Below are 23,188 nucleotides of genomic sequence, written 5' to 3' on the forward strand. Positions count from 1 at the left end.
ACTTTTATATTTCCATCGGACAATACATTATCCCCTAGACAACGAAAGAGCTTATTTCTTATTGATTATTATTATACCCGCACTTTTAGATTTAGTATTGACGACGTATATTATCTGTATGTTTGCATTGATATTATTTTTGTGTATTTTTACTAATAAATACTGTTAAAAATCATATCATCAGACTTCAACGGACCTCTCTATCTTTGCTGGTAAGTGGCCCAGTTACGGGGTTCGTAACAGTAGTATAAAAGGAAACCAAATTTAACCACGTTATGTATAGCCCATGCATATAAACAGGCATTTAGGAGACTGGTGGGATAAGTTTACTGGCTTTTGCAGGGCTGCAGGCATCTTCTGCAGTGTAGGAACTTCGTTTGTTGCTGCATTTCCAACCTACAACGTGTTTGCATCATTAACAGTCCACAGAAGTGGAACCACACCATTACCTGGGGAGAACCTGTAATTCTAATTCCCACCACATCCGTGGGATCTTCTGCATAGGGAAGGAGAAAAAGAGAGAATAAATGGGGTGGCAGGCATATATTGTTGCCGAATAAAGCAACAGAATCAAATGGAAACTGCAGGATATCTTATTTGAAGCCCTTGTGTCATATTAGAAATCTGAAGTATTTCACAAGGTAAAAAATCATGATGATGCTGTGCTCTGATTTGAACAACTGTTTGAAGCCTTTGAAGTGTGAAGTGCAATATTGAAGCATATACAAAAGGATAGAATAGAGTAGAAGTGGCTACATATTTCAGATTACTTTGAAAGCAATCATTTTTACAATGACATTCCACTATTTCTGCTGCATTTGTTCAGATTTACTCTCTGTGTCCTATGACTTTGTAACCCTCAGGGTCTGTCAGCTGCGTAAATCTCGGGAAGACAATCTCTGGCCCCGCCAAACCCCCTGTTTCTGTGGATGCTGTGTGATTTGTTCCCCTGTTACAAATCAATACCACAAAATAACAGAAAGGACACCGCATGCAAATAAACAATATAGCTTTATAATTCTTAAGTTGACTAAAGGGTTAGTAAAAAGAAACAAAATGAAAAGGGCCCATTTTAATGAAACAGTCCAATGTACACAAGTTGGGGCTCACAGTTTCCCTTCTGCTGGTCCTCCATCGATTTCCCCAGGGTTTGTCGACTCCCAGCCCCACTCCTTTCTGGCATCTTCTCTCTCCATCTTCCACCGAACAAAGGACCCAGATCACCTCGGAGTCAGGCACACAGCACGAAAACACATTCCCCTCACTGGACGGCTCACATTCCAAAGCACCTGTTATCTCTAACCAATACTGCTTCTACAGAACGACCATAACATTAGCTGTGAAACCTTTCCCCGGGTGTTACACTCTTCCCCCCCCCCCCCAATCCAATTTAGTCATGTCCTCATGATATTGAGATAATTTGCCAACCCTTCCTGCAAAGCACTAAGTCCAACCCAGGGTAAAAGGCAGTGGCCTAGCACCCCAAGGCGGTAGGTGCCACAATCTGTTCTGCCAGTGTTACATAAGCCAGCCTATCCAGTGGTCTCGTGATTCTTTGAGACCTCTGTAACTCCTCATCTACTTCTTCAGGTTCCGACACTGCTTCGGATACTTCTGGTCTACCTGGCAAGGCCTCCCCTGGTCTATCACTCGTGTCCTCCCTGTAACTCAGACCCCTCTGTCCTTTGGCTGTGGCCTGCTTCATCCCTTGCAGGGTCCCACTGAAACCCAGGCTGTCAACAGATAACCCCCCGATTTCACCTGACTCAGTGTGAGAAGGGTTAGGAATCTCTTCCTCAATCAGTGGGGAGTTAGCAAAAGGCATCATATACCACACCCCAATTTCTTCATCCTCTGAATCAGTATCCCATTCAGAGGCAGGGGCAGGTCTAAGCTCTCCTGCTGTTGGTCCTTCAGTTGTCCTGTGTCACCGCTGAGTCCTCTTACTAGGTGTTGGCTCCAGGTCGAGCTCTGGGTCAACCTGCACCTCTTGTCTCAGAGACAGAAGGTGGTACCAGTGAAGAATCTTGACAGGCCCATTCCCATCCTCTGGTTTCAACTGAAAAATTGATACATTTGGCATCTGACTCTCCACCACATAGGGTGTAGCTGCCCAGTGGTCAGCCAACTTATGCTTCCCAGGTAGCCCCAAATTCCTTATGAGGACTCGGTCTCCCAGATGAGTTAGGAGTATCTAACCTTTTGATCATATCTCCTCTTATTTCCTTGATTCTACTTGGCAGCCGTGACCTCAGCTAATTCATAAGCCTTTTTCAGCTCATTTCTCATATCGGATACATGCTTAAGATAAGTCTTTGGTGGTAGGCCTTCCTCGCCAGTCCCAAATCAAAGGTCAATAGGCAATCTCGCCTCGCGCCCAGGCATCAGATAATATGGTGAGTACCTGGTAGCTTCATTTCATGTACAGTTGTAGTAGTGGACCAGATGTCCTATATGTTGATTCCATTTGTTCTTCTTGCTGATTTCCAAGGTTCTGAGCATGTGTAGCAAGGTCTGATTAAACCTCTTGGTCTGGGGATCACCTGCGGATGATAAGGAGTAGTCCTCGGCTCCGAGCATGCTCAGTAACTCATGTATGAGCCTACTCTCAAAATCCCATCCCTGATCACTATGTATCTGCCTAGGGAGGCCATAATAAATGAAATACTTCTCCCACAACACTTTGGCCACCGTGGACGCCCTCTGATCCTTGGTAGGGAAAGCTTGCGCATATCTGGTGTAGTGATCCATGATGACTAAGACATTTTCCATGTTGCTGGCGTCTGGCTCTATTGACAGGAAATCCATACACATGAGGTCAAGGGGCCCCACACTGTGTAAGGGGACAACAGAGTGGCCCTTGTAGGCAGTGTCTTCCTCCGTATGCATCGAATGCACGACTTGCCGTATTCTTCGACCTCTGACTTCATTCGGGGCCAGTAAAACCAACCTCTGAGCAATCCACACACATCAGACAAAATCAATCCCGGATGAACCCCCACAATTGTAACGCTCAGGTTCTGTCAGCTGCTTAGGTCTAGGGAACATGATCTCTGGCCCCACCAAATGTGTGAAATTGAGGTGCAAAACCCCCTGTTTGTGTGGATCAACACGTACAAACAATCTGGATGAACTCAGCAGGTCAGGCAGCCTCTATTGAAATGAGCAGTCAACGTTTCGGGTCCAGACCCTTCATTAGGACTGTCCTGTTTGTATGTGTTGATTTGACCACAGCATCTGCAGTGTACTTTGTGTTTGCTGTTTGTGTGGATGTTGCGTGATTTGTTCCTCTGTTACAAATCAATACCATGAACTAACAGACAGTACACCATGTGCAATTAAACGATTTAGCTTTACAATCTTTAAGTTGGCTAAAGGGTTAGTAAAAAAAAACAAAAAGAAAAGGACCCATTTTAATGAAACAGTCTACTGTGCACAATTTGAAACTCATGGTTTCCCTTTTGCTGATCCTCCATCGACTTCCCCGGGCTTCGTCGACTCCCGGCCCCTCTCCAAGTCTACTCCTTTCTGGTGTCTACAACCTTTCCTTTCTGGCATCTTCTCTCTCCATCTTCAACTGAACAAAGGACCCAGATCACCTTGGAGTCAGGCACACAGCATGAAAAAACATTTCCTTCATTGGACGGCTCACATTCCAAAACACCTGTTATCTCTGATCATAACCCAAACACTGCTTCTATAGAAAGACCATTATGTTAGCGGTGAAACTTTCCCAGGGTGTTGCAACTTCAAAATGCAATTCACAACCAGCAGCACCCGTGTGAATTAAAAACACCAGACACATTTGTGTCTTAGTTAGTTAATTTGGATAATATGTACCTTTGAAACCTTAGTATTAGTCTTTCTCAGCTATTACAAGTTCTGCTATGTTTACCTCTGTATGCCACCAACATTTGATTTAGAATATTGATAGGATCAATTGTCTCTGATTCATAATTGCTTAACAACCTAGAATTGATGGAATTGGCTTTTTGAGTTACAGTGCAGTTTGATGCTTCTCAACTTGTTAATGTGGAGGAACATAACAGGATCCCATTCATTTCACATGTTGGCCCAAAAGAATTTCTCATTTTCAGTTCCACCTGTGTACCCATTACCATGGATTTTTAAATGTTCATTTTTCAAACCAAGGTTCCTTTACCTACTTATGTCAGTGGAATAAAGGTTATGAATGTTTCTTTTAATATTGTGCAGAAGCCACAATATTTTCTGAAGATCCATTTAAGAGCAGTTGGAAGCTATGTGGCTCCTTGAGTCGGTTCTGTCACTGAAATCATTGCTCCCAGCTACATTTTCCTCACTGATCCCTACCTGGAAAAAAACAACTTTTCTCAGCTTTGAATATCATTGATCGCTCACCACAGAGACAATTCTAAAGATTCAAAGAGAGGGGATTTGTCCTCAGTCAAACTCCTTATCCTCAGACCATACCTCTAATTTTTCCAGTGGAAAAATCATAGTATTTGCGGTGTCAAGCTCTCCCAAAATAGTGAAATCAACCTCCTCCTTTCTGTCATACTCTTCAATCTCACCTCATTCAAATGCACATCACTCCAGTAGGTTGGAAGTCACATCAATCCAACCTGACCATCAAAGCTGCAGATAAGATCAGGAGCATTGTTTTTGGTGGACTGCCTCTATCTTACAGAGGCCAGATGACAGCTCTCAGATACCACCTCATATCTACTCCTTGGACCATGACCCAACCAGGAACAAATACCAGGCCACTGTCTTCTGCACTTTTGCCACATTATTGAAATGATATCTGTCAAAATTATAAATAATGGCGTGAGTGTGACATAGCAAGCGCGGAGACAACACCTAGCCTGGATCTCATAACATCAGGTGATCGCCCCTCCCCAGCCTCCAACATGGAAGTGCTCCAACACTGCACTTCCAATTCTAACTCTTACCCAAGATCCACAAACAGAAGTGTACTGGTAGGTGTCACTGTTTCAACTTCTCTTTTGACTCCTCTCATTTCCTACAAATCAAAGGTGCATCAATGCGTACTTACATTGGACCTAGCTATGCCTGTCCATTTGTTGGTTACAGGTTCTTGTTCGAAACCTTCTCTCAACTCTTTCTCCATTACATTAATGACTGCGTTGGTGCAGCTTTCTGCACCCATATTAAACCTGCCAATTTTATCATCTTTGCTATGAAATTCCACTTGCTCTCGAATTCATTTTGATCTTTTCTGACACTCACTCCTTTTTCTGATTCTCTCTGTCTCTAGCTAAGGAGATAAACTACCCACTGATATAAACCTGCTGCCTCCCATGACAACCTAGACTACAACCCTTTCCATCCTTACTTTATTACTTCTCTTCTAATGTTTGTATATTCTATATCTGCGCACTTGTAATGCTACTGTGTCACAGTAATTTCCTTTGGGATCAATAAAGTATCTATCTATTTATTTGTCTAATGTAAGGATGCCTTGCCTTTCCCTTTCTCGCAATTTTTCTGCCTCCGCTGCATCTACTCACAGGACAAGGTTTTATGATCCTAACCCACTCAATCTTTTCAAATAGTACAACCATACATTCTAGGTATAAGTTCAATACCCACACAGCATGTATTTAAGGAATTTGAATTTACATTATTTGCATCTCCACCTTCCTCTCCAAAATACTTTTGCCGCATTATTGAAATTGTCTCTGTTAAAATTACAAATCATGATGTGGGTGTGACATAGTAAGCCCACAGAAAACATCTAGTCTGAATGGTGTCCTTGGTTGTGACTTTAGATCCTACAAAGATAAACTGGTAAGGGTATTCACAAACAATTTTAACTACTCCTTCAATCTGAGGTTCCCATCTGCTTTAAGACTCCTATCATCCCAGTATCTAAGAAAAAACAAGGTAACGAGCTTTAGAGACTACTATTCAGTGGTTCTTACATCAACCATCATGAAGTGCTTTGAGAGGCTGATATGCACTAACTCCAACCACCCAGACAACCTTGGCATGAAATGTTGACTGTTTATTCCATTCCATAGACACTGCCTGAACAGCTGAGTTCCTCCAGTACTTTTTATGTATTACTCTGGATTTCCATCTTCTGCGGAATCTCTTTGTCCAAACTCTTAAACCCAGGACTCAACACCACTATTTGCAACTGGATGCTTGACTTCCTGACCAACAGACTGGAATCTGTAAGGGTTGGTAGCAACACCTCTGCCATGATTATTCTCGGAAGTGGTGCATCACAAGGCAGTGTCATCAGTCCCCTGCTTCAATCCCTGTACTCTACTCACGAATGCATGACCAGCTTCCGCTTTAATTCTGTTTACAAATTTGCAGATGATACCACTGTAGTTCAAGGTTATTGTCATCTGACTGTACATACATATAACCAAATGAAACAATGTTCCTCTGGACTATGGTGCACCCACAATGCACATATCACATACACCTCATAAAACAAACTATTACCACAAATACATTTATAAAATATAAAATATAAAATATAATAGTAAGCAGAAAACAGTAAACAGTTCCTAGTGTCTTAGTGACAAAACCTTGGTGGTGGCAGGGTATTTATTGATCTCATCAAGACGTACAAAAAAGCTGGATGAACTCAACAGGTTGGGCAGCACCCGTTGATAGAAGCAGTCAACAATTCGGGCCGAGAACCTTCGTCAGGACTGAAGAAGGAGGGGGCAGGGGCTCTATAAAGAAGGTGGGGGGAGGGTGGAATGTGCCACATGAAAAACCAATCAGAGGAAAGATCAAGGGGTGGGGGAGGGAAAGCAGAGAGGGGATAGGCCGGAGAGGTGAAGAAGGAATCTAAGGGGAAAGCACTATGGGTAGTAGAAGAAGGCAGAACCATGAGAGAGTTGATAGGCAGCTAGAAGAGGAGACAGAGTGAAAGTAGGATGGGGGAAGGGAGAGGGAGGGAATTACCGGAAGTTGGGGAATTCGATGTTCATACGAAGGGGCTGGAGACTACCTAGACGGTATATGAGGTGTTGTTCCTCCAACCGAAGTTTGGCCTCATCACGGCAGTAGAGGAAGCCATGTATGGACATATCCGAATGGGAATGTGAAGGAGAGTTGAAGTGAGTGGCAACCGGGAGATCCTGTCTGTTGTGGCGGACGGAGCGTAGGTGCTTGACGAAGCGATCCCCCAATCTGCATCGGGTGTCGCCGATGTAGAGTAGGCCGCACTGGGAGCACCAGATGCAATAGATTACCCCAACAGACTCACAAGTGAAGTGTTGCTTCACCTGGAAGGACTGTTTGGGGCCTTGAATGGTGGTAAGAGAGGAGGTGTAGGGACAGGTGTAGCACTTAGGCTTGCAGGGATAAGTGCCCAGTGGGAGATTTGTGGGGAGGGTCGTGTAGACCAGGGAGTCGCAGAGGGAACGATCCCTGCGAAAAGCAGAGAGGGGTAGAAAGGAAAAGATGTCCTTAGTGGTGGGGTCCTGTTGAAGGTGGCAGAAGTTGCGGAGGATAATATGCTGGATCTCACAGCCTGGGGGAAGAAGCTGTGACCCAGTCTAAAAGTCCTAGTCCTGATGCTTCTATACCTCCTTCCTGATGATAGTGGGTCAAAGAGATTGTGGGATGGGTGATTGGAATCCTCAACAATGCTTTGGGCCCTTCATATACAACATTCTTGGTAAATGCCACAAATAAGAGGGAGGGAGACCCCAGTGTGTTGCAATCAGCGGCTGGAGTGGACCCAAGTGCAGGACACAGGCACAGAGAGTGGGTTAGGATTCTTATGCAGACTTAAACATTGACTCGGACTTGACTTGGACACCGAGCCTGGACTTGGACTGGACCTGGACACCGAGCTGGGACTTGGAATTTGGACATGGAGTTGACAACACCATACAAAGACAAATGATTCGTATCTTGGCTCGGAGGAGCAGCAAACGGCCAGCAATCCTCAGCTGGATACAAGACGACAAAACCCAACAACGACAGACAATTCGTATCTTGGCTCGGAAGATGGTTTACATCAATGTTTACATCCTGTTTACATCAATGATGTTGAGTTTGACAGTTGAGATCTAGCAGTTCCTAGGAGAGAATATCACCAATATCCTGTCCTAATCCAACCACATTAACACCACAGCCAAGAAAGCTCACCACTGCCTCTACTTCCTCAGGAGACTAAAGAGATTTGGGCATGTACCCTTTAACCCTCACTAACTTTTATCAATGCACCATCGAAACCATTTGAGATGGATACATCACAGTCTGATATGGGAACTGCTCTGCCTGCGACTGCAAGGAACTGCAGAGCGTTGTGGACACAGCTCAGCACATCAAAGGAATACGCCTCCCCTCTGTGGACTCTGTCTATATTCGATGCCACAGTAAAGCAGCCAGAATAATCAAAGACCCCTCCCATCCTAGACATTCTCTCTTCTCCCCTTGGCCATCAAGCACAGGATACAAAATCTGAAACCACTTACAGTACCACCAGCTCAAGGCCACCTTCTACCCACTGTTATAACACTACTGAATGTTTCCTAGTACAATAAGATGTATTCTTGACCTCACAATTTACCTCATTATAACCTTGCACCTTGTTGTCTACTAGCGCTTTCTCTGTACTGTAGCACTTTACTCTGTATTCTGTTAGTGCTTTACTGTGGGCTACCTGAATGCACTGTTGTGTTAAATTGATCTGCATGAACAGTGTGCAAGACACATTTTTCACTGTTCTTCAGTACCTGTGAGAATAATAAACCATTTAACCAATTTCATCTCCCTTCTTAAGACAGGTAGAAGATACAAAAGTTTGAAAACATGTACCATCAGCCTCAATGACAGCTTCCATCCTGCATTATCAGGTTCTTGAACAGACCTCTCATTTGCTGCTGGAATCAGGGAGAAGGTATAAGAGCCTCAGGATTCACGCCACCTGATTCAGGAATGGCGATGAAATGCTTTGAGAGTTTGATCTTGGCTAGAATCAACACCTGTCTCAGGAAGGACCCCGGACCCACTGCAATTTGCCTATCGCCACAATAGGTCTACGGCAGACGCGATCTCAATGGCTCTCCAATCGGCCTTGGATCACCTGGACATGCAAATACCTATGTCAAGATGCTGTTTATTGACTATAGCTCAGCATTTAACACCATCATTCCTACGGTTCTGATTGAAAAGCTACAGAACTTAGACCCCTGTATCTCCCTCCGCAACCGGATCCCTGACTTCCCATCCAGAAGACCACAATCTGCAGATTGGAAATAACATCACCATTTTGCTGACAATAAAACCTGGCACACCACAGGGGCATGTACTTAGCCCACTACTCTCTCTACATCCATGACTGCATGGCTAGGCATAGCCCAAATGCCAGCTTTAGTTTGCTGATGATACAAAGATTGCTGGCAGAATTTCAGATGGTGACAAGGGGGTGTACAGGAGCGCGCTATACCAGTTAGTTGAGTAGTGTCACAGCAAAACCTTGCACTCAGTGTCATAATCAGAATCAGAATCAGGTTTATTATCACCGGCATGTGTCATGAAATTTGTTAACTTAGCAGCAGCAGCAGTTCAATGCAATACAGAATATAGAAGAATAAATAAATAAATTACAGTATACTTATATTGGAGATTAAATGTCATACAAAAATAGAAATAATATATATTTAAAAAGTGAGGTAGAGTTCACAGGTTCAATGCCCATTTAGGAATTGGATGGCAGAGGGGAAGAAGCTGTTCCTGAATCGCTGAGTGTGTGCCTTCAGGCTTCCGTACCTTCTACCTGATGGTAACAGTGAGAAACTCTCAACAAGACCGATGAAGTCCTGACAAAGGGTCTCGGCCTGAAATGTTGACTGCTCGTTTCAACAGATGTTGCCCGACCTGCTGAGTTCATCCAGCTTGTTTATACATGTTGATTCAACAAGACCGAAAAACTGATTGTGGCCTTCAGAAAGGGCAAGATGAGGGAACACAAACCAATCCTCATAGAGAGAGATCAGAAGTGAAGAGAGTGAGCAATTTCAAGTTTCCGGGTGTCAATATCTCTGAGGACCTAACATGGACATAACATATTGATGCAGCTATAAAGAAGGGAAGACAGCGGCTATATTCCGGAAGACTGGAAAACTGCAAATGTCACTCCACTCTTCAAGAAGGGAGAGAGGCAGAAAAGAGGAAGATATAGGCCAGTTAGGCAGTGATTGGGAAGATGTTGGAGTTGATTACTAAGGATGAGATCTCAGGCTACTTGGAGGCACATGATAAAATAGGCCATAGTCAGCATGGTTTCCTCAAGGGAAAATCTTGACTGAAAAATATGTTGGAATTCTTTGAAGAAATGTAATGACTTGGTTCATATTATTTTACTGTTATGCTGTTCTGTATTTGATTTTTGTGCTGTTCTCTTCAAGCTGATTGTTTGGGTTACTGTTGAAGATAAGAAATAGGAGAATTGTGTGCCATCCAATCAGGATGGCTAGATGAAGAGGAGGTTTCTTTGGTGAGGGACATTAAGGTTGGACTTGGGGTTTTTTTTGTGAAGGAGATGAAGCGAGAAAAGGTCGTAGGATTTAACCTGGAGCGGACCGTGATTCGACGAAGCCCAGGATGAGATCGAAGGAGGATCGGTGAAGGGGAAACTGTGAGTGCCAACTTGTGCATATTAGACTGTTTCATTAAAATTGGCCCTTTTCTTTTTTTCTGTTCTTTCTTTACTAATCCTTTAGTCATATTAGGAATTATAAAACTAAATCTTTTATTTGTATGTGGTGCACTGTCTGTTATTTCATGGCACTTATTTGTAACAGGGTAATGAATCACGTAGCATCCACACAAAGAGGGATGGGCTCGCGCCTCAATCTCACCCGTTTGACAGGGCCAGAGATTGTCCTCACGAGACTTACGCAGCTGATGGAGCCAGAGTGTTTCAGAAATTACAAGCAGGATAGACAAAGGAGAATCAGTTGATGTTGTGTACTTGGATTTTCAGAAGGCCTTTGACTAAGTGCTACACATGAGGCTGCTTAACAAACTATGAGCCCAAGGAATTACAGGAAATGCAAAAAAACTGAGGTGCCAAGGTATTGGGAGTCCTTGTGCAGGATTCCCTAAAGGTTAATTTGCAGCTTGAGTCTGTAACGAGGAAGGCAAATGCAATCAAGAGGATAAGAATATAAAAGCAAGGATGTAGCATTGAAACTTTAGTAAGCACTGGTGAGGCCTCACTTGGAGTATTGTGAGCAGGTTTAGGCCCTTTATCTTCAAAAGGATGTGCTGAAACTGGAGAGGGTTCAAAGGAGATTCACGAAAATGATTCCAGGATCGAATGGCCTAACATCTGAAAAGCGTTTGATGGCCCTGGGCCTGTATTCACTAGAATTCAAAAGAATGAGGGATGACCCTATTGAAACCTACCGAATGGTGAAAGGTCTTGATTGAGTAGATGTGGAGAGAATGTTTCCTATCATGGGAGAGTCTAAGACCAGAGAACACAGCCTGAGAATAGAGGGGTGTCCGGTTAGAATGGAGATGAGGAGGAATTTCTTCAGCCAGAGAGTGGTGGATCTGTGGAATTCTTTGCCACAGGCAGCTGTGAAGGTTAAGTCTTTATGTATATATAAGGCAGAGGTTGATAGATTCTTGATTGATCAGGGCATGAAGGGATATTGGGGCTGAGAGGAAAATTGGATCAGCCATTATGAAATGGTGAAGCAGACTTGATGGGCCAAATCACAAACAAGAGAAAATTTGAAGACACTGGAAATCCAAGCAAGACACACAAAATGCTGGAGGAACTCAGCAGGCCAGGCAGCATCTATGGAAAAGAATAAACAGTCGATGTTTCGGGCAGAGACCCTTCATCAGAACTGGAGAAAAAAGAAGAGTAAGAAGGTGTGGGGAGGGGAGGAAAAAACACAAGGCAGTAAGTGAGAGGTGAAATCGGGATGAGAGGGACGGCTGAAGTAAAGAGAAAAGAAGTCAATTGGTTTAAGAGATAAAGGGCTGGAGAAGGGGAATATGATAGGAAAGGACAAAAGGCCATGGTGAGAGAGGGAAATGGGAATGGGGAATGGTGAGGTGGGGGGGAGGATTACTGGAAGTTTGAGAGATCGATGCTCACGCCATCAGTTTGGAGGCTACCCAGACGGAATATAAGGTGCCTCTGAGCGCGGACTCATCCTGGCAGTAAAGGAGGCCATGGACTGACATTTCGGAATGGGAATGGGAAGTGGAATTTAAAAGAGTGGCCAGTGGGAGATCCCAGTTTTTCTGGCAGACGGAACGTAGGTGCTCGACAAAGCAGTCTCCCAATTTACGTTGGACCCCACTGATATACAGGAGGCCACACTGGGACCACCGGATACAGTAGATGACCCCAACAGACTCACCTGGAAGAACTCAAACACGAGGAAATCTGCAGATGCTGGAAATTCAAGCAACACACACAAAATGCTGATGGAACTCAGCAGGCCAGGCAGCATCTATAGGAAGAAGCACTGTCGACGTTTCGGGCTGAGACGTCGCCAGACTGGGAGACCGTTTCACTGAACACCTACGCTCTGTCCGCCAGAGAAAGCAGGATCTCCCAGTGGCCACACATTTTAATTCCACGTCCCATTCCCACTTTGATATGTCTATCCATGGCCTCCTCTACTGTCAAGATGAAGCCACACTCAGGTTGGAGGAACAACACCTTATATTCCGTCTGGGTAGCCTCCAACCTGATGGCATGAACATTGACTTCCGTTAATGCTCCTCCTTCCCTTCTTACCCAATCCCTGATTTATTTATTCCCCCCCCCTCCTTTTCTTTTCTCTCTCTGCCCATCACTCTTTGCCTGTTCTCCATCTCCCTCTGGTGCTCCTCTCCCCCTTTCTTTCTCCCTAGGCCTCTCATCCGATGGTCCTTTCCCTTCTCCAGCTCTGTATCCATTTTTCCAATCACCTTTCCAGCTCTTAGTTTCACCCCATCTCCTCCTGTCCTCTCCTATCATTTTGGATTTCCCCCTCCCCCTTTCAAATCTCTTACTATCTTTTCTTTCAGTTAGACCTGACGAAGGGTCTCAGCACAAAACATCGACAATGCTTCTCCTTATAGATGCTGCCTGGCCTGCTGTGTTCCACCAGCATTGTGTGTGTGTCACCTGGAAGAACTGTTTGGGCCCTGAATGGTAGTGAGGGAGGAGGTGTAAGGATAAGTGCCAGGAGTAAGATCAGTGGGGATGGATGAATGGATAAGGGAGTCACATAGCCCTTTTCTCTGAAGTATATCTCCTTAGCATTGGAGGCACATAAGCAAAATGTAATAAAGCCTCAGTACAGCAATGTATTGGCTTCATCGATAATATTTTAAGTAAAATATTTATCATAAAAATGTTTTGTTAGTTTTGCAAATGGCTATTTTTAAGTGCTACTAGCAGACGGAAAAGTTCTTCATCAAAGCACTGTATATAGGCATTCCTTTCTATAGCATCCCAAATGTGACCATAGCACCAGCAACCCAAAGCAATATTGCAAACATAATCAGTAGACACTTCAACCATCAACTTGCGCTACATCTACCCATCAATTATTTTCAAACAGAATTTTGAACTGGATTTCAGAGGCTAAGTTTAACACATTTGAATACCCGTGCCTCAACCACAGAACTCTGAACAGCACATACAGCTGTGACTCGAATATACTCATATTTACGGCAGATCAGGTCTCGGCACGGTACATTACCGCCCAGGGACAATTTGAAAGATATGCATCCTTCTGTTTTCATGGGCTGTACAGTTTTTAATTGTATCAGATTCAGATTTTGGCATACAGATCGGGGTGTTGATGTGAGACTCAGAGTGTAATAGTTACAGAGACACATCTCTTAGCATGATGAATTATATATGTGTCACTTCTGTGCGCAAGTAGTGAGCAAACCTCCCCAGTTCTGCGCTTTTTCCTGCATCCTCGCCGTTTCTACGCATGCGCGCGCATTGTGCCCCCCCCCCCCCCCCCCCCGACCTTGAGGCGCGCGCCCGTGCTCTGAGATGACGTTAGCGAGCGGCGCCATGTTGTGCGTGCCTCACTCGGTGCCGGGCCTGCAGGGGGAACTTTATTCTGCAGTACTCTTGTTCCTGGTGATTGGCGCGGGGGGACGCTTTCTGTTGCACCGCTAAGATGGAGCCCGAAAGCCTTCTCGAAGCTCTGGCAGGTCAGTGGCTTCGGACGACCATTTTGCCGGCCGCATCTGTGCGCTGGACAGTAATATATTACGGGCACTTGTCCCTGAAGCTTCACGCTCCTACCCCGACCGCTGGTTAATCCGTATTGTGTTTTCCACCAACAGATTTCGAGAAGAAGTCCAAGAAGGAAGTGTCGTCGCAATTGGACCAGTTCCTTTGTCATGTCGCAAAGACTGGAGAAACCCTGTAAGTGGGAGTGCGGGCCGGGGGGGGGGACACCCGGGGACAATATTCCGTTGAGCTCAGCCGTCAAGCTCTACAAGCCGTGCACGGCCTCTTATCTCTTCTGCTCCCTGTCCTTTTTGACTGGATGGAAACCTGAAGTCCTAAAGTGTGGGGTAGAGATTCAATACTTGGGGTAGTTTCGGATTCGAATCTCACAGGAGGTATTACACGTTCTCAGTTAGACAACATTGAGAAAATATTTTGAGATGCTGGGTGAGGGTCCATGGAGCGGGGAAAAAGAGAGGCCACTTTTGTTCAAGAGGCTGGTGTGGATGGGTTTAGGTGGTCTCCTCGGGGGGGGGGGCTACATGTGCGGGGTCAGGTGGTCTCACTGATGTGTCATGGGTGGGGACAGGTCGGGTGGTCTGCTCTGGGAGAACGGCGACAAATAGCCCGCGGGGTGTGAGTGTTGGGGGCGTGGCGTGGGTGGAAACAGGTGGCCCGGTGGGGTGGGTGGTATGTGTGGGACAGTTAGTCTGTTCGGGGTGGGTGGCTCAGGGGACGGGCTGCCTTCCTGGGAAGGGAGCAGTGAGGGTGGGGAAAGAGGTAGTCTGTTCCTGCTGTAGGGTTGGGGTCAGTGAGTGGGTGAGGAAAGAAGTGGTTTGCTATCAGGGGGAATATGCAGAAAAAAAAACTTTTTAGAGGTGTGGTGGATGGGCAGGATGAGCTGGAGAAGCTGGTTGCGATTGCCTTCTGGGGGTTTGCAGTGGTGTAAACAGTGGTTCGTGCACACTTGGTGGCAGCACTGGTGGTAGGCATTCAAAGTTCGGTTTCTCAGTTGGTGGGGAATTGGAAAATGGCTGCAAGTCCCAGGTAGGGAGCAGAGAAAGAGCTCATCTACCTGTGATCAGATTTGTAGGCAGTTATGGTCCCTTTGTGGGTGGATGACAGACAGACATACTTTATTGATCCCAAGGGAAATTAATGAGGGGTAGGGGTGGAGAAAACATGGAGAGGGAAGAAACAGTCTACTTGTAGAACATAGTACAACACAGGAACAGGTCCTTTTGGCTCATGGTATTGTGCCAAATTAATTAAATTAGTGATCAAATGTCTCTAAGCTAATCCATTCTCCCTATACAATGTTCATCTCCCTCCATTTCCTGCACATTCAGGTGCCTAAGAGCCTCTTCAATTCCTCTATCATATTTGCCTTCATCGCCCTAGGCAGTGCACGCTGAGCATCCAGCACTCTGTGTGCCAAGGAAACTTGTCCCACACATCTTCTCCAAATTTCAACCCTGGATGAAAAAGGATACTGGCAGTCTCTTCTATCCATGCCTCTCATAAGCTCCCTCTGATGTCCACTCAACCTCCACCGCTGCAGAGTAAACAACTCGTGTATGTCCAGTCTCTCCATGGGTAGGAGGCATTTTGTGGAGTGGATGGGTAGATGAGGATGAAAATCTATATGGAAGCCAGTGTGGAGGAGGTGGTCATCTTGTGGGATGCCTCACTGTAGAAGAGAGTTGACAGGAGGATTTCTTCTGTGGTGTGTGGTAGAGACAATCAAATTGATTTGGGATGAGATCTTTATGGGAGAAGCAGGCAGGATAGGTATCAGAATCATGTTTATTATCACTGACATTTGTGGTGTCCATGGGAAAATAGATGGGGAGAAAGATATTTGAGCGATGGAGTCATGCAAGCAGAATTAGTTTTTTTGTGAAAAAGAGGAATGTAAGTTGGTCCATTTGGAGGCAGAGTGTCGGATAGTGGATTTGGAATCTGGTGGTGAATGGAAGTAGTGGTGATCTTTGCAAATCTGGGCAGATTTGTAGATGGATTTAGAGTGCAGGAATGGGTTATTGTTGCAGAGTTGCAGTCTATTCTAACATGCTGTTTTTGTCTTACCAAGTTTGAGACGCTTCTGAAGCGTGGGAATAGTAATTATCATCAATCCTGACATGCTTTAAAGTGGACCAGTGTCTGGAGAACCTTTTTCAGTTGATCTCGTCACTAAATGAAGCAGTTTCGTTGAGTGCACTGAGCCAGTAGCTTTTTTCAACGGGGCGTCCTTGTGTTTAACGGGATTTGCATTGTTGACTTGTTATTTGTTCCAACTTCCACAATGTAATAAATTATCTCGGGTATCACCAGACTTGAGTTTTGGGTGTGTGTGATACTGCATGGGTGCTTTTGATAAACTTAACATTTCGCTTCTGTGTGGTTGTAAATCCGGTAGGTAGTAGAGGTCAGTGGAAAGCCTCTCAGCTTTGATTCTCACGTTGCCTGCTCATCCCTCGGAAGGTGAAGCTTTTGTGGGAAAGCTTTTAATCCAACGATCTATGTTATGTCTTGAATTGCCCTGCACAGTGGGGTACTCGAAAGACCGGGCCTACCGCTTGATTGTGCGAATCACAGGTTATCTCCTCTCCACCGACCGGCCAGCCGGAACCCCCTTCTGTGCTTCCCGGTCCGGTGCAGTGCTGCCTTTACCAGGGCCCGGAGAGAGCAGACGGCCGCCTAGGCCTGAAGGCCGCAGCCAAAGTGTCTGTAAACGTAACCACAGCCTCTGCCGCCGTCTGAACTTGAGGCCCGGCCCCAGGCTGGCTGAACTAACGGGCTCGTCAGAAGAACTGGAGCTCCCGGTTCCCTGTTTCACCCCGTTCAGGGTGCCCTTGCCTGCTGAACCCGAACCGCATTGCGCAAACCCGCTGACTGTCAGGCCCGCCAAAATAGCTCGACCGTTCGCTTGTGGTTTCGGATTCCGAGCGCCCTTGACCGACCCTCGCCAGCTCCCGTACACTCCTTGTGTGCCACGGCAAACTTTCCGCCCGCAGTTGCGTGAAAATGTTACCTGTTCTCTTCCTCCGTGCAGCCTTTGATCTCTTAAGTATTTGGGGTTCTTGATCTTCAGCTTACGTATTTTAAAACTCATTTGGAGTTGCATTCCACATCTTCTGCCATCTACAATAATTGTTTAAATTAATAGAATACTGCTAGCAAATGCACCAGTGGAAAATATTGCAGAAGTGTCAAATTCAGACAACTTGTTAGATCAGACCTGTTAAAATTTCTTCCCATTAAGTTGCTGAAATACGTACTCCTTTTGTATTATTAGTGTTGAGTTTGTCAAACACAAATGCTGGAAACCTGAAAAGACTAGTATTGTTTTGATTTTCAGTTCATGTGATTTCTTGGGTGGTCAGATACTGAATAAGTTCGTAGTTAATGATTTATAGAATTTGATATCCTACCTGATCCCAATATATAAATGCCCCAAAAATCCTTCAGACCCAGCCTTCAATATAATGTACTTTAGTAAAATAGATCTGTGCTGCCCCGAAATTTTTGTGAGGAGGTGAGTAAAATAGGAATTGCCTTTAGTTTTCTGCAGTTTCTCAGTGAAGTAGGGGGTTTGACTTAGGTGGGTGGGAACAAATTACAAGAGTAATTGAAGACAGCCATTTGAGTTTGTAATCTCATTTTCTTAACAGAATTCAAGATTGTAACCATGACAGCTTTGGGTTTTGCTGAACTTGGACTTTGGAAGCTTGTTGGACTTTGAAACATGCATCATATTTATATTGAATTATGTGCAATCTCATAGCTGAGTTTCACGAACATATTTCACTGTGGCACTTAATAAGTAAGGTATTAAAGTTAGTATTAAAATAACTCATTTAAGTGTCCTTTTAAAAACAATATAGTACCTTACACGGCAATAAATTGGGTTTGTTTGCTCTTCACTGACGTTTGCTAACAATGGGCCTAAGACGCTGGTTGTATTGTACTGGAGTAAAAGTCAGGAACCACTTTACTGATGGATGCTTGGAAGTGTGTGTTTTGAGTAAAGATGGGAAGAGACTCATTGTACTGAATTGGTAAGGAGAGGATAATGATTTAAAATAGCTTTATTCTTTAAAATGAAAAAATGTTTGAATTGTAACCAGTTAAACATTTTGAAAATAATAAACACCACTTGGGTGTTCCCTTCAGATTCTCACTGCCCCAGGAGAGTTCCTGCTTTCCACCTGAGCAGTTCTGTTCCAATAGTAGTTGCAATTATAGACTGTTGCAACACAGGTTGTTTAGACTATTGTACCTGTCTTGACGGTTATTTAAAATTCATAAATAGAAATGGATGTCACTTTTTACTGTTATCACAATTAGGTACTGTTGTGCAATTAATCTGTATGTATCTTAATACTTTAATGTTTTTTAATCACCTTGGTGATCTCCAGATCAAATTTCCTTGTTATTTTTAAATTTTCTGGTAACCACCAGAACCAGTTCTTTGACCAGTTTTAGACATCATTTAATTATTGACTTTCTTTATACTAAAAGCAATTTTGCCTTGTATCAAAACACTTAATGACCATTCATGGATATTCTGTGTTTCTACTCTAATGTGAACAACACTGACCTTCCCTAACTTTCCACATTATTGAATCCTTTGTACTATTCTGATGAATCCAGTTCACCTGTGCCACAGTCTCGATGTTGATTTCTGAAGTTCCCAGAATGAACAGAATACTCTGGCTGAGCACTATGCAACACGTTTAAAATGCTTAACATAATTTTGTACTTTCTACCCACTAATAAAGTCAAAGCTTTCATTTGTCTTTTTAAGTACACTTATTATCAAAGTATGTATAGTTTATGCACCTTTTGAGATTTGACTCCTTACAGGTAGCCACAAAATAAACCCAACAGAACCCATTTTAAAAAAAAGACAGTCAAATGCGCAGAAAAAATCAAATCGTGCAAACATAAATGTAAGCCATAACGTTCAGAACTGAAGTTCATGAAAGTGAGTCCACAGCCACAAAGCCAGTCACAGTTGACCTAAAAGCCCATCAGTTGCGGGCTACAGCCTCAGTTCTGTGCAGAGACTATTAAACCTTGCTGAGCAGGAAACTGAACACTGGTCCTTCCCTTGCCTCCGACCCCAACACCCTGACCTTTATAATCTGGCTTGGCGCTTTAGTCGGCTAAATCTCAGGTCATTCCTTACTCTTGTACCTGGGCCTTGCTGCTTTGATATACTCAGGCCTGGGTCCTATAAGCTCGATTTGTCCCATACCCGACCTTTCCAATCTGGCTCGGCGCTTAAATTGGCTAAACTTCGGGTCATTCCTCTCTCTTGTACCTGGGCCCTGCAAACTCCATTTGTCCTGTACCCAACCTTTCCAATCTGGCCTGGCGGTTAAATCGGCCAAACAGTGGTTTGTTCTTCCCTCTCGTGCCCTCTCCACCTTGATTCAGCCCATAACGTGCTATGCCGCAACTGTCCTGCACTTTTGAGACTTAAGTTCACACTACAAAAATGCCAGCTCATGCAGGTGGTTCAAAAGCCCAACTCCAAAAGGGGAGTTACAGGCTATTGATTTTGAGAAAAAATGTGAGTATTAAAGTAATTAATGGTTGTGTATGCTGCCAGTAAGTCAACACTGTGCTTCAGCAGTGCCATCTTAAACAGGGAAATAAATAAAAAGGAATAGCTCAGTTGACCATCTGATAAGAACATTTTTGACCTAACTGTTACCTCAGCATATTATGCTCTCTTTTCATTCCCCATTAATCTAGCAGTTTAAATATGTCTTGAATATAAACAATGATTCTGTCTACTTTCTGTTTAAAAAATTTTAAGGAGTCATGACCCTTTGAGAAGAAAAAAACCCACCTCTGTCTGAGTGGGCAATCCCTAATTTTGGAACTGTGCCCCTAGTTTTAGATGCCTCCACTGGAAGACACAACTTCTTAGTATCCATCTTGTTAGTCCCATTCAAAGTCTTACATTTTCAAAATATATAACATTTCAAGTTTCTCTCCTTCACTGAGTATTGACTAAGCCTGCTCAGCCTCTTCAGTCAAGATGTGTGCGCTTACATTGATTTTATTGTGTTTCTTTCTAATTACTGTGAACGCCTGCAAGAAAATGAATGAGTTGTATGTGGTGACATGTATATACTTTGATAATAAATTTACTGTGTACTTTTGTAGTAGTCAACTTGATGTGCCTTCTCTGCATTGCCACCTTAGAAGTGGAAACCAAACTTCTGTACACAGGTACAGGCCTGTTCACATCTGTTCCCATGTATAACATCAAAACAATCCTATGTTTATTGATCATACTTATTGCAATAAAGGCTGATACTTTCTCCATTAGTAGAGTCTAGCTTGCTGGGTATGTCTCACAGATGTGCTTTGAGCAACATATTACTCAGACAAGCACAGTGTGCTTTTAACTGTTACATCAAACCATTTTTGTTTATTCATACCTCTCCCGTCTCTGCTATAGTGAATTCTGGTTAATTAGGGCAGCCGCTTATTAGGGACAACTTTTAAAAAAAAAAGTAATTGAAAAAATCACCAGGATTCCCTTTGTTTATTTGGGACACTGTGCCGCTTTGCTGGACATTTTTTAACTAAGTCAGTCACTTGCAGTTCTGTGGCCTTTGGACTACACCATGCTTAGAATGAACAAGTTATAAATAGCCTCAGTTGTATGTGTTTGTTTTCAAAAAGCAGTGATTTTTGTCACTAATAGGATTACGACAATTCAGACCTATTTTGCTCACTGTGATTTCAAGCTTTCAGGCTTGCCAGAAATGGCCGTGAGTAAAAATGAAGCATTTCACTACTTCAACAAGTTAAGAACTATGAAGAGTTTGCAGATATCAACAATCATAGTGAATGTTACAATGAAAATCAAGATTTGCTGGATGTAATTGTCCAAAATATTGTTTAAAGGAAGTGCATTATCTGAATTGGGTGTCTGCACTGACTTTCTTCATTTTCAGTCAATCAGAAAAACACGGCAGCATTGAATTCCTCTGTCTTTAAATGTTAGAAACTAATATTCATCTTTATAGTAGTGTAATACTATTGATAGTGTTCTAATTTGTTCTGTATTTCTTTTAAATACATAATCTGTTACTCTTTAATACTTTTTAAAACTATTTCCATGAAACTTCGGCTAATTGAGGCTGCCGCTTAATTGAGTCAAAATATACTGGTGTCAATATGTCCCATTTAATTGGAATCCTCTTATTTTCACTCTTTCCCAATAATGCGTGTCTCAGATATGTAACTTTAATTGTTTGTCCTTCCTCGTATGTTTATTGCCCTGTTGAATTTCTCTTTTTTTCCAGATATTCAGCACTTGTTTCTGATTTCTAATACTTCATTAACTTTCTTGATCATTTCTTGTATTTTGTGTTTTATGTAAGGGGATATCTAAGTCCTTTTATACTTTTTCACTTTTTCTCCTGAAGAGGCTGCCACATTTTCCAAAATTGCACTCTCATCTACCACTTTAACCTGTCCACATTTTTTTGCAGGATTTTTGCATTTTCACAACTTGCTACATAACAATCATTGCATTACGCTGCGTCCCCTTCCTTCAGGCTGCAAGGATGCAGGCCATCAGCTCCAGGCAACTTGTCAACCCTCATCCCTATTCATTTAATAACTTCTTATAGCAATGGTGACTACGTGAACTTCCCCCTTCCAAATGTTTTTTCATTATTATTTCAATCTGTTTCACTTGTTCAGGAAGCTTTAAAGATGTGAACAAATCTGGATTAGAGAATATTAACTATAAGGAAAAGTTGGATAAACTTGGTTTGTTTTCTCTGAAGTGTCAGATGTTGAGAGGTGTCCTGAAAGATGTACATAAAATTGGCAGTCATAGAGTGGGTCATTTTTTTCCCCCCCGTGTGGAAATGTCAAATACTAGCTTTAACATGAGGGAAAATGTTTAAGATATTTGAGTCAAGTTTTGTTTTACTCAGAGTAGTAGGTGCCTGGAAACCGCTTGGGGACAATCACATTCATATTTATACAAGCACATGACAAGCAGGGGATGGAGCGATACAGACCTTTTGCAGGCAGTCATGAGTAGTTTAAATTGGCATCATGGTTTGCACAGACATCATAGGCTGGAGGGCATGTACTTGTGCTCCGTGCTTTAAATATTCAGGTTGTCAGTCCTTTTAAAATTGTACTATTCAACTCTCCTTTTTCCTTGCAAATTATCATAACTCATTTCTACATTAAGCCTCATCAGCTATGTGTATGCTTGTTTTATTCATCCAGGTCCTCATGTCTGCTATTATTTTCATCTACCTACATGTCTGAATATTGCATCACTGTTGCCTTTTTTGTCTAAAGTTCAAAGCAAATTTTATTATCAAAGTACATATATGTTACATCATACAACCCTGAGATTTATTCTCTTTTGGGCATACTAAGCAAATCTATAGAATATCAGCTATAACGAGATCAATGAAAGATCAACTGGAATGCAGAAAACAACAGACTTCAAATACAAATATAAATAAGTAGCAATAAATAACATGAGATAATGAGATAGAACCTTTGAAAGTGAGGTCATTGGTTATAGGAACATTTCAATGACGGGGCAGGTGAGGCGTAGTTATCCACTTTTATTCAAGAGCCTGATGGTTGAGGGGTAGTAATTGTCCCTAAACTTGATGGTGCGAGTCCTGAGGCTCTTGTACCTTCTACCTGATGGCAGCCGTGAGAAGAGAGCATCACCTGGGTTGTGGGGTTCTGTGATGATGGATGCTACTTTCCAGCGACAGCATTCCATGCAGATGCTGGGAGGACTTAACCTGTGATGTATTGGACCGACTCCAGTACTTTTTTAGGATTTTCCGTTCAAAGGCATTGGTGTTTCCATACCAGGCCATGATGCAGCCAGTACCCTCCACTACACATCTATAGAAGTTTGTCAAAGTTTAGATGTCATGCTGAATCTCTTCAGACTCCTAAGGAAGTAGAGATAAT

The 23,188-nt window shown here is 43.3% G+C and overlaps 1 protein-coding gene across 4 annotated transcripts in view; it reads left to right on the forward strand.

The window, feature by feature from the left end:
* The first annotated feature begins 14,016 nt into the window (after nt 1-14,016).
* LOC140741885 (serine/threonine-protein phosphatase 4 regulatory subunit 2-like) overlaps nt 14,017-23,188 on the forward strand; it is a 53,217-nt gene continuing 44,045 nt past the window's right edge. For 2 of the 4 annotated variants that reach the window (XM_073072397.1, XM_073072400.1), the window contains exons 1-2: nt 14,017-14,172; nt 14,308-14,389. In XM_073072397.1, coding sequence (XP_072928498.1) covers nt 14,139-14,172; nt 14,308-14,389 — 116 coding nt within the window. In that variant the 5' untranslated portion in view covers nt 14,017-14,138. Of the gene's footprint in view, nt 14,173-14,307; nt 14,390-17,966; nt 18,256-23,188 lie in introns of those variants that run through there. The other 2 variants (XM_073072396.1, XM_073072398.1) reach the window with 2 other exon arrangements.

Source organism: Hemitrygon akajei, chromosome 19 (assembly GCF_048418815.1).
Source record: "Hemitrygon akajei chromosome 19, sHemAka1.3, whole genome shotgun sequence".
NCBI classification, from domain to species: domain Eukaryota; kingdom Metazoa; phylum Chordata; class Chondrichthyes; order Myliobatiformes; family Dasyatidae; genus Hemitrygon; species Hemitrygon akajei.